Source organism: Microdochium trichocladiopsis (assembly GCF_020744255.1).
Source record: "Microdochium trichocladiopsis strain MPI-CAGE-CH-0230 chromosome Unknown B0I36scaffold_3, whole genome shotgun sequence".
Classification (NCBI taxonomy): Eukaryota; Fungi; Ascomycota; class Sordariomycetes; order Xylariales; family Microdochiaceae; genus Microdochium; species Microdochium trichocladiopsis.
This window is the reverse complement of record NW_025763546.1, coordinates 394,384-407,649: the sequence shown is the minus strand read 5'-3', so window position 1 is coordinate 407,649 and position 13,266 is coordinate 394,384. Positions and strand designations below refer to the sequence as shown.

General features: G+C 58.0%; 6 protein-coding genes across 6 annotated transcripts; 1 reads left to right on the top strand and 5 right to left on the bottom strand.

Moving 5' to 3' along the window:
- Positions 1 to 1,091: 1,091 nt before the first annotated feature.
- On the bottom strand, positions 1,092 to 2,185 carry B0I36DRAFT_316690 (CAP domain-containing protein). Its single transcript, XM_046153063.1, has one exon. The coding sequence runs from the start codon at positions 2,039 to 2,041 to the stop codon at positions 1,199 to 1,201; it is 843 nt and encodes a 280-aa protein (XP_046014737.1). The 5' UTR covers positions 2,042 to 2,185; the 3' UTR covers positions 1,092 to 1,198.
- A 565-nt stretch (positions 2,186 to 2,750) lies between these two features.
- B0I36DRAFT_239538 (uncharacterized protein) lies at positions 2,751 to 3,551 on the bottom strand (the record flags this gene model as incomplete). Its single annotated transcript, XM_046149696.1, has 1 exon — positions 2,751 to 3,551. One exon carries the CDS (start codon positions 3,549 to 3,551, stop codon positions 2,751 to 2,753), a length of 801 nt encoding a protein of 266 aa, XP_046014736.1.
- A 1,104-nt stretch (positions 3,552 to 4,655) lies between these two features.
- B0I36DRAFT_360146 (Vta1 like-domain-containing protein) lies at positions 4,656 to 6,044 on the bottom strand (the record flags this gene model as incomplete). Its single annotated transcript, XM_046158254.1, has 3 exons — positions 4,656 to 5,577; positions 5,633 to 5,861; positions 5,942 to 6,044. The coding sequence occupies 3 exons, from the start codon at positions 6,042 to 6,044 to the stop codon at positions 4,656 to 4,658; spliced, it is 1,254 nt and encodes a 417-aa protein (XP_046014735.1).
- An 851-nt stretch (positions 6,045 to 6,895) lies between these two features.
- On the top strand, positions 6,896 to 8,487 carry B0I36DRAFT_360145 (uncharacterized protein; the record flags this gene model as incomplete). Its single annotated transcript, XM_046158253.1, has 2 exons — positions 6,896 to 7,054; positions 7,168 to 8,487. 2 exons carry the CDS (start codon positions 6,896 to 6,898, stop codon positions 8,485 to 8,487), a joined length of 1,479 nt encoding a protein of 492 aa, XP_046014734.1.
- A 186-nt stretch (positions 8,488 to 8,673) lies between these two features.
- B0I36DRAFT_240152 (exoribonuclease family protein) lies at positions 8,674 to 9,722 on the bottom strand (the record flags this gene model as incomplete). The annotated part of the gene is made up of 3 exons (XM_046149739.1): positions 8,674 to 9,187; positions 9,358 to 9,433; positions 9,512 to 9,722. The coding sequence occupies 3 exons, from the start codon at positions 9,720 to 9,722 to the stop codon at positions 8,674 to 8,676; spliced, it is 801 nt and encodes a 266-aa protein (XP_046014733.1).
- Positions 9,723 to 10,131: 409 nt separating this feature from the next.
- B0I36DRAFT_82731 (uncharacterized protein) lies at positions 10,132 to 11,368 on the bottom strand. Its single transcript, XM_046163407.1, has one exon. The coding sequence runs from the start codon at positions 11,225 to 11,227 to the stop codon at positions 10,310 to 10,312; it is 918 nt and encodes a 305-aa protein (XP_046014732.1). The 5' UTR covers positions 11,228 to 11,368; the 3' UTR covers positions 10,132 to 10,309.
- Positions 11,369 to 13,266: the final 1,898 nt, after the last annotated feature.

Sequence of the window (13,266 nt, the reverse complement as noted above, 5' to 3'; positions counted from 1 at the left end):
CGCGGCACTGGTGGACTCCAACTCTGCTTGGCGCAGCTGGGCAGATCCGGGGGTGGCTGCCTCGCATGAAGAGGTTTTTTGGCTTCTCGCTACAACTTTCGACTCTCCGTGGATTCTACGTGATAGCTCACGCCCATCGGCTCCGGAGCTATGGTGTTGGACACATGAGCTGGTTCGCACTTTAGGCTTTGGGCAAAGCTTGCTCAACTGGGGATTGCGAGCTGGCCCCAAAACTACGTAGGTGGTGGGTTGCGGGAGCGGAAGTGGACGCGGCATTACTTGTTCTGGTGTCGGTCCGACAGACCCGTCGGGAGCTTGTTCCTGGTCATTGGTCCACCCCGCATGTTCATCATCATCATCGTAGATGTGGGTTCCACGGCATGAGCGAGATGAGCGGGGTGTGGCCATTTCAAGACGAGAGGCTCCTGTAATGCATCAAGCCACAGCTTGACTGCTGGTCATAAGGCTAGAGACCAGATCGGACATTCCGGATGGCACAGAGCAGGATTTCGCGAGAATGAAGGCGACAGCTCTGCAGGATTCACGCCATCAAGAGAAGATTTGAGCCACGTTTATGCAGCTCTAGGCCAGCAGCATCACAAAATGCTTCAGCCATCGCGGTCGAAGGCGAGGCCTTCATGCATGTGGCCCGCTCAGAAGGGGAAATGCTCGCGGAGATGCTGTATAAACACATGCCTGGCCATCTGAAGCTATACCCGAAATATACCTGGAGGTTGGAGACTAGCAGCAAGGTGAGCGAGACTGATCGGAGTGCGTGCCGAGAGAATGGATGTTTGGGCTTGTAGCAAGCGTCAGCGGGCAGATCCGCCCCACCTTCTCCCGCCACAATTAGACTTGCTCTAGATGGCTTATGCTCATTGTGGTTGATGGTATGCGAGCTGCCAGGAAAGCCAGATGACCTGGATCATCCTGACTCCAAACACAAAACCCAGAGGACGTCGAGTGACACTGGGCGGATAAGAGAAGTTTCAAAAAAGGCACGGCCGACTGCCCGGTTGAGCAACTTTAGATATGTCCAGAATAGATACGATAGGATGGTCCGCTGACGCTTTGGAGTTCACTGACGAACGATCTTATACCATATGTTCGGCCATTCATACAATGAGAGTTTCACAGCATGCCTAGTCTCTTAAAAGTCATGCTTGTACCATTCAGTATAAGTTCCACCAACCAACTATCACACAAGTCCTAGCACAGCTACCACAGCAACGACGACGACCCAATGTATACCAACACCACCGCTCAACCTTCCCCTTAAGCTTGCCGAACCACCACCAAGCGGCTCACTGCCCTCATAAGGTCCCACCATCTCGCCATATTGACCCCCGACATTGCCCCTCGGCCAGTACTCGCACACCAGATACCACCCCGTGCCCCAGCCGTCCCCCGCGGCACACTCTGCACGCGCGCACCCGACGGCCGTGGTGTTCTTCCAGACCAGCTGGCTGAAGTGGCCCGTCTGCATGCTGAACCCGTCGGCCGCGCCGTAGGGGTACCCGAGCTTCCGCTCGTCGCCCCACGCCGAGACGCAGCCGGATGCCGAGTGGCAGCCTATCGCCAGGTTCTCGCCGTAGGGCCCGCCAGAGTGCTCGAATTTGCACTGTGGGAGGTTATTGTCGTCGTCGTTGTTGCCACCTCCTTGCCTCTTGGATCTGCTGTTCGCATTTCCGAGGTTGTTGTTGTTAATGTTGTTGTTGTTATTGATGCGCCCAGGGTCAGGGGCGACCTCCTTGAGATAATCCGCCGCGAAGTCCTCGAGGGTCTTGTTCCAGACCAGATCCCGCGCGCCGTGCTGCGAGCGATAGTGGTTGCTCGTATCCAGCACTGCTGAGGTGAATGTCTTGTCGTCGGTGAGGTCGGGAGACACGGAGGGCGTTGGAGGAGCAGAGGTGATGGTGATTGTGCTAGTATGAGTGTCCCGGCGGCCAGGTTGTTGCGCTCCTACGCCTGCTGATGCTGATACATGCTGGGCAGTGGTTATAGCCAGCAGTGTCATGAGGATGTGGGTTGTCCTGGCCATGTTGTCTGCCTTCAGGTTTCGCTGGGTCGTGGGTATAATGGCAGAACTGTGGTGGGCTTTGAGGAGACAATATCCAGAAGAAGCTCGTCCCAGATGTCACAAGCACTTGTTTCTATTGTGCAAGATGGATCACGGAACAAAATAAACGAGCAAGGTTGTGTGCCAAGCAGGACAGGAAGACGATGGCAATTAAGGCGGCGTACATGAGAGTCCTAGATCCCAACTCGAAGCAGGCCACCACCCATCCCATACTGCACAAGCCCTAGGAAAACACGAGCCAGCCCACCCCAGATTCCCTGAAACAATGTTTCGGCTCGAGGATCGACACAAAAAAAACAGCGCTGATTGCTTGGACGTGCCAGGGGTCGTGACTCGACGGGATCAGCAGCTGAGAAAGCCTTGGTTTCCTTGCTTGCCTGCAGGAGAGAGGGGCCTGTAGACTCTGACGTGTGTGTCGTTCTGTGCTGGCAAGCAGCCTATCAGCGACCCTGGCTGGTGCAGGTTGAGGGGTCCGCTGTGACGTAGCGCGGCCAGCCTGCCCGGCCGCCCAGCGCGCTCGTTTATGGGGGGAAGGGGGAACCCCTGGCTGCGGTACAGCCCACCACCACCAACCATCTTCAGCTCACTCGACTACGCCCCGTGGTCAAATCGCAACATGTTTATCCATCCAAGGCTGTAGCCATCGTTCGTGCTGCTGGTGATACTCTTCCTACACAAATGCAGCCCCATTGACCCCCAGGACCTGCCCGCTCACCCACGCGCTGTCTGCGCCCGCCAGGAACGCCACGACCCCGGCAATCTCCTCGGGCGTCCCGAGCCGCTGGAACGGGCTCGCGGCACTGATCCCTTTGATCATGGCCTCGCTCTTGCCCTCAAAGAACAGGTCCGTCCCCGTCGGCCCGGGTGCCACACAGTTCACCGTGATCCCCTTGGGGCCCAGCTCCTTGCTCAGGCACCGCGAGATCTGCTCCACGGCGCCCTTGGTCGACGCGTAGAGCGCGTAGAGCGGGTTCACGGCGCTCGACCGCACCACGCCCGTCGAGACAAAGATGATCCGACCGCTGGTCTCTTTGTCTGAGCCCATGTGCGGCACCGCCTTTTGCGCGAGGAACAGCGGGCCTTTGACATTGAGCGCGTAGGTGCGGTCAAACAGCTCCTCGGTCGTGTGCGCAAGGTCCTGCAGCGGCATGATGCCCGCGTTGGGGACCAGCACGTCGATGCGCCCAAACTTGGCCACGGCCGCGTCGACCAGCTGCGTGATCCCCGCCACGCTGCCCGCGTCGGCCTGCACCGCGAGCGCCCGGTCGCCGCCTTGCCCTTCCCCCTGGCGGCCCGCTGCAATGTTGTTGAGCTCAAACACCAGGCTTTCGGCCGCCGACGAGTCCCGGCTGTAGTTGATGACTACTCTGGCGCCCAGGCTGGCGACCTTGAGCGCGATCGCCCGGCCGATGCCCTTGCTCGCGCCGGTGATGAGGACTACCTTGTCCTGCAGTGCGAGAGAGGCCGCCATCGTGTTGGTAACCGTGTTGGTAACCGTGTTGTTGTCGTTGTCGGTTGCGTTGCTTTGTTTCGAGAGCGTGATTGAAGCCAGCTTTTGTGAGACAGCCTGTCACTCTGAAGCGTCGGTAAAAGGTGACTTCGGAACAATGCGGACGGTTAGATGACCTCCGTGGCGCCGGTTTCGTGAGACTTGTAATGCGTTGTGTGTTTAATGGTCTGCCAATCGCAGTGTTTGAGGTTCCTACCAGAATGACTGTACAACGCTAAATCTCGAGGTGCGCTTCCCGTTCTTATAGAAATCTCGAAAGCAAAGTGAAAGTTTCCTATCCTCAGCGAACAAAACTCTGGAGAGGGAAGGACGGCCAGTCAGGTGTCCTCCGTTATCTCCGGCAGTGCAACATCCCCAAAACCCTTTTCCGCCCGCAACCCGATTCCCAGGTTGGCAGAAGGTGTACCCAAATTGGCATCGATTAGCAAAGATCCCTGTAGGCTGTCAGCTTCATCAGCCCCATGCTGAATCCCGCAGTTGGGTGGCGGGTGTCGTCATCACATGCAGACGCTTCCCTTCCGTTCGGAAGAATTCACGGCGTGTGAGATTTTAGTGCTCTGTTAAGCCCCCCGGGCAGGCGCACTTAAGCATTGCTGGTGCAGACTGTCATTGGGTCGCCAGGTCCCCGACCCTGCACTCTATTCCTCGGCTCCGAAGGGGCCCGCTTCACACATGACGGTGGCGTGCGCGCGGAGATAAGAACACGGGCTAATCGGCATCGACGGTCCTCAGATTGATATCTGTCCCTCGTGGCTTGGTCTCTCTGGGCGAGGCGAGTTCGCTTGCTGCTTGTCGCAGCTTGGCTCACTCAAGTTGCAACGACCGAGGTCACATCTAGACACCTTCGAACCCAGGCTGGGTGACGTTTCGTGAGTCGCACAGAATCTCACATGCAAAAGTCAAACGAGTGGGGGCATCATCGATTTGCCATCGATTGCAAATATATCTGAGTTCATGTTGGCTCAATGATGCTCGCTATAAGTACGAAGAAGATACAAAGAAGCTGGAACAATGGGCGGTCCGGGCGCGTCAACGATGACAGCCGCCAAAAGGTGGCCGCTATGGCTACTGGGCTCCCAAGGTAGCCAGCGCAGCTCTCAATTCTCTGATTGCCGTGGGCACATCCTCAAAATTCAAAGCAGATATCGCCCACTTGGCGTGCTTCTGGGCTTGCGCCATTGCCACGTCGTCGATAACCCCCGTGGCCACCGGCACCGTGGGGCCATGAGACCGAGTCGCTTGTGCCTGCGGTCGGTGGGCCGTGGGAACGACATTCGCGGGCGCCACCGGTGCTGATGGTTGATGAGCTGGAGGCGGTGCTGATTTCGCCTTGTAAAAGTCCTGCGGTGCTGACGGGGTATCTGGCTGGAAAGCCGGCTGGTCTATATCGACGTTGGGCCTCGTCGAGGGAGGACTGGGAATCATGGGCACACCAGGATCGTGACTGCTCGGGCTGGGGATGCCACCCGCGGGCATAGAGGGCGCAGACGGCAGCGAGAACGGAGGATCGTCTTCTTCGTATCCGGATGTCGACTTGGGAAAGTAACCCTCCGGCTCGGCAGAGGCTTGATCAGAGGGCAGGATTGGTGAGACTTGGTCGGGCGCCGGGGCCGAGGATGGCGGTGGAGAGGTTGGTTCCGATACGGGACCGGGGGATGGCTGTGGCGACGGCCTCATTAGCCTGTTGTAGCTCCCGTCGTCCGGCACGTCCTCGATCTGGACGGACCGAGGCTGCGCCGCATCACCGATTGCCTTGACTTCGGGATCGTTCGGATCCAGGGTGACTTCGAGCTCCTGCTCCTGAGCCGGTTCCTCCTGCTTTGGGTTTGACAGGTTCGGGTCTTCGCCGGCTTTGATGGCCTTGAGGATTCGCGCCGCGTTCCACTTTGCGTACTTGACCTTTTCTTGAGTCTCGGGCTCGGCTTGACCCCAAATGTTGGTGAGCTGGAAGAAGGTCGCAGCAGCCTCGAACGTGACGGCGGTTTGCCTAGGCGCACATTAGCGAAGAGCGAGGACTTGATGGAGCGCGGCGCAGCGCATACTGGGTCACCTTGTCGGCCTTGAGCGTCCGTTGGGCACGGTCGAAGGTCTCCTGCGCAAACTGCTCGACGTAGGCCTGACCGGCAAGGTCGTCGGTGACGGCGTCATTGTCGGCGTTGGCAGTCTTTGTCTGCTCGAGCTGGTCCATGAGGTTTGTAGTAAACTCGAGGCACTGCTGGTCGACATTGTGCAAGCCCTTGCCGAGGATCTGGTTTACGGCCCAGTAGAGACCTGGTGCGATGGAGGACGGGTCAGCGTGAAGTCTTCGAGGAAGTCTTCGAGGAAGCCGGAGGTGAGGCCGGAGGACATACACCAATATGATACGACTGGCTTCGCGGTCTCGAGCTGTCTCGCGCGAAGGATAAAGGGTGTGAGACCCGCGCCCTTGATGGGCGGGGGGATCTCCAACGCCATGACGGTATCGAGTTGCGCTTACGGCAGGTTGTGGATAGCGACAGTCGAGCTGAGTGGTTTTGGTATCGTGGCGGAAGCTGAACGGGTTGGCGGGAACCGCAATCAGTGTCGCGAATGGCGAAAGCAGAGGGTGCTGCCTGTGTCGTTGGTGGTCGTCGCAAAAGTGTCGCAAGTGGGAGCCTGCTGCAGCGGTTGCGTCAATGGAGAGGGAGCTCAGCTCAGGCAGGAGCTCCAGCTCCCAGCCACAGGCGGAGCTGATGACCCCTCGCCAAACCCCACAGTCAACGACTGACAACTCCACACCGGAGCATCTGAGAGCTCTCACTCACCGTGACACCCTCACCCGAGGTCTTGCAACCGGCCATAGGACTTGGAAATCAAGGCGGAAGCACCCTGTCTCCCTTGCTTGAGCGGTAGAAGACTGCAATGTCAGGTCAATTACTGCACAGTCCTACACTAGCTCCAACATGTACCACCAACCTGCATCTGCCATGCCGTCGCATCTGGAGTCTTCCAGTGGACCCCTGCCCCGCTCGACCTGCTTGCCAGTGGACTTGACCGAATCAGACGGCGGGCAGCATCCACCGTGGCCTCTTCCCCAATCGAGCTCCAAATATTTGTTCCCCCAGCCAGCCCATCCGCCAACCTCACTCTCCTCAGCGTCAGTCCATACCGGCCAACCTGGCATCTTCTCGTCTCTGCTGTGTCATTGCTGGCCACCAAAGTTATTATATCTGCTGTGCCCCTCCTGCGGCAGAAGCCCTTCCCACCCGAAGATACCTCCAATCTTCGTCGACGTCCCATTCCCACCCCGGAGCTCGCCCTCCCACTCCCCGAGACTGTCCTTCAACATGCAGAACCTCAACGCCGCCAGCCTGGCCGTGGCAGTCACCGCCCTGCTCGCGGCCCTGCCTGGTGCTCAGGCCGGCTTGTACGCAAAGAACTCGCCCGTCCTGCAGGTCACCGCCAAGACCTATGACCAGCTCATCGCAAAGTCGAACCACACCTCTGTAAGTCCCGTTGCCCCATGAAAGCATTGCTGCATGGCATGATGTCACGGGATCCATCGCACATGCGTACACACCCATACATGAACAGAAGCAGGTACTGACCCTCTGTTCAGATCGTCGAGTTCTACGCTCCCTGGTGCGGGCACTGCAAGAACCTGCAACCAGCATACGAAAAGGCGGCCAAGCACCTCGAGGGCATCGCCAAGGTCGCCGCCGTGGACTGCGACGCAGACGAGAACAAGGCGTTCTGCGGCTCCATGGGCGTCCAGGGCTTCCCCACCCTCAAGACCGTGCGGCCAGGCAAGAACAAGGGCTCCAAGCCCATCGTCGAGGAGTTCCAGGGACAGCGTACCGCCAAGGCCATCGTCGACGCCGTCAGTGACAAGATCAACAACCACGTCACGCGCGTCACGGACAAGGACTTTTTGAGGTTCCTGGCCAAGGACGACAAGCCCAAGGCCATCCTGTTCACCGAAAAGGGCACCACCAGCGCGCTGCTTAAGAGCCTCGCCATCGACTTCCTCGACGTTATTCACATTGCCCAGGCGCGCAACAAGGAGGCCGAGATTACCGAGAAGTTCAACATCAAGAAGTACCCTACTCTTGTGCTACTCAACCCAGAGTCCTCCGAGCCTCTTGTCTATGACGGCGAGATGAAGAAGGCGCCCCTGCTCAAGTTCCTGTCACAGGCTGGCCAGCCCAACCCGGACCCCCCCGTCAAGGCCAAGAAGGCGCCCAAGGACAAGAAGCCATCCTCGAGCTCGAAAGAGGCCAAGCCGTCCGAGTCCTCGGCTGAGGCGACAGAGCCGTCCGAATCGCCCGTTGCCGCCGAGAAGCCTGCCGAGGTCGTTATCCCTCCCCTCGAGACACTGGAGACTGCCCAGTTGACCGCAAAGTGCCTCAACACCAAGTCCAAGACGTGCATATTGGCCTTCGTGCCATCTGCACACAGCGGTGCATCTGACGAGGTGCTCGACATCCTAGCCAAACTCGCTCACAAGCACTCCACTCAGAACCACAAGCTTTTCCCCTTCTACGAGGTCGACATTGACGCCAACCGGGACGTCATCACCACTCTTGGCCTCCAGGGCGCTGCTATGATTCTCGCCGTCAATGGCAAGCGCAACTGGTGGCGCCAGTACGAGGGCGAGCTCACTACTGCCAACGTCGAGGCCTGGATTGACTCGATCCGCCTCAACGAGGGCAAGCGGTACAACTTCCCCGAGGGATTCATTGGCGAAGGTGCTGCGGCTGCATCGTCTTCCAGCACAGCCACCGAGGCGGCGTCTGAGGTGCCGACCGAGACCGTCATCGTCCACATGGAGGAGGAAGTGGATGTCCAGATTGAGCCCGAGACCGACGCAGACCCTTCGCTGGCAGGCACGATTCACGCCCAGCCAACTGCCGAGGAGAATGCCCACGATGAGTTGTAAGCTTGCAAAAAGAATTCTGGTCTAATCAAAACGTAGCGATCTGAGTTAGCACTTTCAGTGGGAGAAATGAAACCCGAGACAATCGAATCTTCTGCCTGCACTTACTTCGTGTGACACTGGTACTTCCGTGCGTGTTTACTCTGATGCAATGCCAATGGTAATTATGCAGCGTGGCGTGCCCCCCGATTAGGCATCGATATCCATCGCCATCGTCGCGCCCTTTTCAATCGTTCCCTCCGCCACCATCTTGGCCCCCTTGTCCCTCACCACCTGGTCCAGGAACTGCCTGATGCCGCCGCAGCCGTCGACCGCCGTGGCCATCATGCCCTCCAGCCTCGTGACCTGAACGCGGCTCTCGCAGACCAGCGCGACGACCTTGCCGCCCGCGCCGAGCGTGGCGAGCGTGAGGTGCGGCAGCTCCTGCTCCTCCTGGGTGTTGAGGTCCAGCAGCGGGTCCGCCGACTCGTCGTTGCTCGCGTACGACGAGGTGCTGCCGGCCGAGCACGCCACCAGGTAGTCGGTCATGGGGATGCCTGCGTCGACGAGGGCGAGCGTGGCCGCGTTGATCAGGCCCGCGAGCAGGCCGCCGTCCTGGCTGAGCACGTGCAGCGAGATTGTGATTGTCGACCGCGGGTACAGGTGTGCGTGTAACGTCGCCGCGAGGGACTTGGAGATAGTCGCCTGGAGTTCCTGGACACGTCTGGGTCGTGAAACTGTCAGTATCAAGACTTCTAGACGCGCTCGGGCGCCGCGTATGTGTGTGTGTGTGTGTGTGGGCAAGCCACTGCTTCGGGGAACAGCCCTCGATGGGCTGTTCCTCTCCTTGGGCAGGCAGCCTTGCCAGCGCGCGGAAGAGGGAATAACACTCACTTATCCGTCCGACTCCTCTTCTTCCGATCCACGGAGCTGAACCCAGCGACAACAACACTGACGATAATATCCGCCGCTCCGCCACCGCCTGAGCTCGTCGTCGCGCCGGCGCCAGCACCACCGGCTGCTCCTCCAGCACCTGCGCCGCCACCACCGCCTCCGCCGCCGCCAGCAACCCCGCGCTTCTTGTCCTCGTTCGGCCCCGACACCGTGCACATGATCTTGGTGTTGCCCATCTCGAGGTAGCTCGACCCGTCGGCGGCCGCCTGCGTCCGGATCTGCCCGTACATCCGGCGCAGCTCGTTCCAGCGCCGGCCGTCGACGCGCAGGAACGCAAGGTTGTACGTTGACGTGTCGAGTGGCATTTTTCCTTTTTCTTGTGGTGGTTCTTGTCGTGAGTTTTGAGGTTTCGGGAGTGTTTGTTGATTCCGCTGAAAAGGAGAGATTATGCAGTTTTGCCTCTTGTTGTCAATCGCTCGGCGGGGTATTTGTTGGACCAGGACAGGAGTCGGGGATGTCGACAGTAATGGCCTCGTCACCGGGAAAGAGCGTCGCTATGTGTTCACGTTTCGAGACTGGACAATTGACCTCGGGGATCTGTAGAGCTAACAATGTGAATGCTCGCCGGGACGACCCCATGGAATTTTTGGAGGGGCGATAAGCGTGGTGGGATCCTTCGTTATCGGATGCTGCGACTCCATTGTGGGCTTGCGCTCTTGCGCCCAATGACGTGGTTCAAATGCAACACCCGCCGGGGATGGGGCATCATCGTAATCACTTGTATACTTAGATATGATTGTCACTGACTATATAGCTCGAGCTTGATATTTACTATTGTCTGTATAAAACCGACAAGAACTCAATAAGGGTCTCATGGCATAAACGAAGGGACTTTCTAAATCTCGTGGAGCAGACATGACAGTAAACTGGCCGGAGGGTGCAAACAGTGTCGCTATGCCGTCGTCACGACGTTCCTCCTTCCATCAGTGCTAGCTATCGGAAGAGGAGCGTACATATTGAGCACCCGGCGTGGCTCTGGCTCGTCGGCGTCCGTCCAGCCCCTTTCTGGGCCCCAGGTCACTTTGAGGTGATGCGATTTGGCCACCTCAATAAGACGCTGAACAAGAGTCCCAGATTTCTTCACGCTAGACCACGCATCGAACTCAACGCGGTCTACCCAGGGCATGTCCTTGAGGACATTTTCGAGCAGACTCTGCGCAAATCCTTCAAAGAATTCGTTGGGTTGGCGGAAGCCGGAAAAGGTGTCGGTGCCGGGGTCGCATTCGACGAATACTGTAATCTTCCGTACGTCGGTACAATCAGCCAGTCCGAGATCCGGGTTCACGACCCATCCACGAGGCGGCTTGCTCCAACCGGGGCCCAGCCGGAGCTCCAGAGCCGTCAAGCTTTGTCGCTGACCAGGTTTCAAGCGAGCAAGCAAAGGCTTCTTGGTCTTGAAAAATCGCCCAGGATGGGTCGGAAACAGCCGGACAGGATGTGTGCTATAGAAGCAGTGAGAAGCTTCCCGGTAGAATGTGCGGCAGGTCCGTAGAATCGCCAGCTTTTGGTGTACTCTCTTGTAATTGAGCGGGTCCAAGTCGAGGACGTGACCCGTGTTGGCGAAATGGTATTTGTACACCTCGACTCGCAGCTCATAAGGTAGGTCGAGGAACCGGAAGGGCTGCGGAGCCGCAGGCCGTGGCTTCTGTGCGTTTGCGATGGGGATATCGTCCGTCAACCCGGCTATTGTGAGCTTCTCTACGGCGCCTAAGATGTCGCTCTGTTGGCTGACGCCACGAGGAATCCCAGAATGCCGCGACTTCGAGCCAACTGCCCTTGCAGGCTTGACTTGAGTAGATGATCGAGGCATTATGGTGGGCTATCAGGGCGGGGTGCAAGTGGAGGCGTCGGGTGTCACCGCCGATGTCGCCGGAAACGAGCCTTCTCGACCAGTGAGCTGACGCGCTCCCTTGATCTGTGACGAGATTGTTCTAAGCCGTTGAGTGTGCGGGATGCCGCGGTCGGAGGATCTAGCGATGTCTTGGGAGGGACACGGACGGGGCAGGCTGCCTTTGGTCGGGTGCGAGGATTGAAGTCGAGGCCGGTGGCGCCATTTTGCTGATCTTGGACCACGGAGGATGGTTTCAGATTAGATGCTCCGAGAGATCATCTTGCCGACGCATTGGAGATTCGCGGGAGAGCAAGAATCTGACAAGTATTCAGATTGCGGATCGTGGTCTGATGGTGTGTTGGATCACTGTCGTCATGCGTTTCACCCCCGCAGACAAGACGAGAAGAGGTGCGAAATAATGGGAAGGGACCTGCGGGTGCTTAAGTCAGCAAGCATGATCTGTGAGAGGCGCCTCATTGTCCAAGTACGAAATAGGTGGGCCTGGCCTCAGATGGCTGACTCAGGCAGCGAACCCTTGCAAACTGTTTCCCCTGGTACACCGGCAATCAAACACCATCTCGGCACTTTCACCACCTGAGTCCTGACCTCGGCGACGAAGTAGACTGCTTCAAACCAGAAGACTTCCCGAATTGCGCACCAGCGTCGAGACGGTACTTCAAGGTAGCTTGCGGCCCAGCAAGCAAGCAAACAAGCAAGCCAGCAATCAAGCGGGTATCTCCTGCTGATTTTCATTGCGTGCTAGGAACCAACTGCAAAACAAGGCACACTACTAGCCACTGGACCACGCCGGTAGTTGTGAAAAGGAGCTCCTAATGGAAGAAGTGAAGTATCTAGGTGCCTGCAACAAGCTGGACACATCCTCTCAGGCTTGAACGTCACTCCAGATCTCCTGATCGTACGCGAGTTCCAATACCAAGCTGACAGGGACCGTCAGCGCCAAATGCCTCTCTCATGTCACACTCCTCGAGACAGGCCGCCCGAATTTGTCCTGTGCTGCCCCAAGAAACAACGCTTCTACCTCTAGCCAGACTGCCCTTGGGGTAGTGATGGCTTCCCAACACGCAACTCGAAGCAGCAACCAAGGTTATGGCTGCGATAAAGCATCTCTACCAGTTGTGTTGCCCAGCTAGGTTTAAACCATTCTTTCTCACTGATCTTCTGGCATTCCCCGTTTCTCGAACCCAGTCACAAGGTAACGGCGGTCTGAAGTCATGCCCACGACAGATTGCTCTTGCGTGGAAGGCTGACTTGATCCCGATCAAGCCTACACAATCGCAAATGGGAAGACCCGTGGGTCCTTGCGACACCCATGCACGACCCTACTCACGGTGTGTCCTTCGCAAACATCACCATGTGACCGACCGAGCCCGGCCTGCAGGCACTCGCAGCGGCCCGAGCCGCATCACACAATGACTTTGGTTCAAGCATCCCCACAGTCATGGGTGAAGCGAGTTAAAGTGCCACTGAGACAGGAATCGTCCCGAGTGGCCTTCTTTTCAACCCCGACCCTTCGGGCGGCTGTGGCTGTCCGGCATAGACGCTAGAGGTGACATTTTCGCCATGGCGAACTGGTCGCCAGCCCCTGTCAAAACACTCGTCAAGGATGACCCTGTCCCAGCTTTGTTCGTCGTGGAACAATAGCGTCTCGCCAAGCATACCGGGCCTTCGCCAGTCCCTCGCTCATCCACCATGAGACACAAGGCACACCTTGCCTTCACATTACTTTCATCTCCCTAGAGTCCAAAGCACAGCACCATGTCGCCCGTGACAGGAGACACACCGCTCACTCCACTCTCGGAACATTCCGGTCGCATGCCTCACGAAGCTGTCCAGGCTAACTACCGTGGAACAGTGGTGGGCAGGCCGGAGGAAAACACGTCTGCCCAGCTGTCTACTTGTCAAGTCGGAGCGACATTTTGGTTGTGGCTGACCAGGGGTTGGAAAAGCCAACGAGGTGGCCTCCCTGAGTCGACATTCTAGACCACAACTGTTTCTGC

Bases quoted from the DNA above. Each gene is read 5' to 3' on its own strand.
- B0I36DRAFT_82731 (XM_046163407.1), bottom strand. From the start codon at position 11,227: ATGCCTCGATCATCTACTCAAGTCAAGCCTGCAAGGGCAGTTGGCTCG.
- B0I36DRAFT_316690 (XM_046153063.1), bottom strand. From the start codon at position 2,041: ATGGCCAGGACAACCCACATCCTCATGACACTGCTGGCTATAACCACT.